Source organism: Cryptotermes secundus, unplaced genomic scaffold (genome assembly GCF_002891405.2).
Source record: "Cryptotermes secundus unplaced genomic scaffold, Csec_1.0 scaffold1979, whole genome shotgun sequence".
Lineage (NCBI taxonomy): Eukaryota > Metazoa > Arthropoda > Insecta > Blattodea > Kalotermitidae > Cryptotermes > Cryptotermes secundus.
This window is the reverse complement of record NW_019732005.1, coordinates 212,092-213,299: the sequence shown is the minus strand read 5'-3', so window position 1 is coordinate 213,299 and position 1,208 is coordinate 212,092. Positions and strand designations below refer to the sequence as shown.

Below are 1,208 nucleotides of genomic sequence, written 5' to 3'. Positions count from 1 at the left end.
GAGCAACGAAGATGAGCCTCGGAGCGGTCATCCTCGAACAGCCTCAACTGAACGCAACAAGGAAAGAGTGGATGAGATCATTCAACATGACAGGCAGGCATGTGACTGTGGACACAATAGCCCGAAAACTTGGAATAGGGCACAGTGCAGTACAGGAGATGATTCAAAGATTGGGCTATAGGAAAGTTTGTACTCGTTGGGTCCCGCAGTTACTGACTGAAGNGCTGCTCGCCTCACATTGGAAGCAATTACAAAGATGGGGTGGGAAGTTCTTCCACACCCCTCCTATAGCCCTGATCTGGCACCCTCCAACTACCATATTTTCAGATTTGTGGAGGATCAGCTGCGTGGACAACATTTTGAGACAAGGGAGGCAATTCAGAAAGCAGTGCGTCAGTGTCTTCGGATGGCTGGAATGGAATTTTACAGAAGGGGAATTTTCAAACTCCCAGAACGCTGGGAGAAATGTGTACAAAGAAGTGGCGATTATGTGGAAAAATAAAGAAAGGTCTGTAGATTGAGGTGGTGTATTTGGTTTGTCAATAATAAAGCATGTTACTTTACAAAAAATTGTTGCACATGACTTTCAGTACGACCCTCGTAGCTGTGAATGTCAGAATACTGAGCTCATCATTACAGCGTAATTATGTTAGAAGTATGTTTCTATATGTCCTAAATACATATAGCAACTGTACCAATGGAATGCCTATTTTCTTAGTTGCAGTTTTCATCTTGTGATAGGCCAAAACCCTGCCCGTAGATGAGTCCGCTGCAAGAACTGCTTCATCCTCAACAGAGCGTGAGCAATGTCCAGGCCCGGCTTCTTTATACACCATTGTCATTACTGCACCCATGTCCTGTTTCTGCATCTTCCTATGCAATGAAAGACATTGATAAATCAAATGGGCTAGAAGACAGACTTTCGTTTCTCTTACTTAAAAGCGGTTGAAAGAGTTTGAATATCACTTCAAACATATATAATGATATGATATAATATAACTACACATATTTTGAGGGGCATGCGGTAGCGTAGTGGTTGAGAGGCTACACTACAAGCCGGAAGGTCGCGGGTTCAAGTCCCGATGAGGTCACTGGATTTTCTTCAGTTGACCTAATCCTACCAGCCTCACTAGGCCCAGGGATTTACTCAGCCTCTAACAGAAATGAGTACCAGGAATTAATTAAAATAATTTTCCTGGCGAGTAAAG

At 43.4% G+C, this 1,208-nt stretch overlaps 1 protein-coding gene across 1 annotated transcript in view; it reads right to left on the bottom strand.

Annotated features, from left to right (window-relative positions):
* Window positions 1–1,208, bottom strand: part of LOC111867539 (translation initiation factor eIF-2B subunit epsilon) — a 28,109-nt gene that overhangs the window by 20,359 nt on the left and 6,542 nt on the right. Inside the window, exon 4 of the mRNA XM_023857516.2 lies at window positions 696–873. Within this exon, the coding sequence (XP_023713284.1) occupies window positions 696–873 (178 nt within the window). The remainder of the gene's footprint in view (window positions 1–695; window positions 874–1,208) is intronic.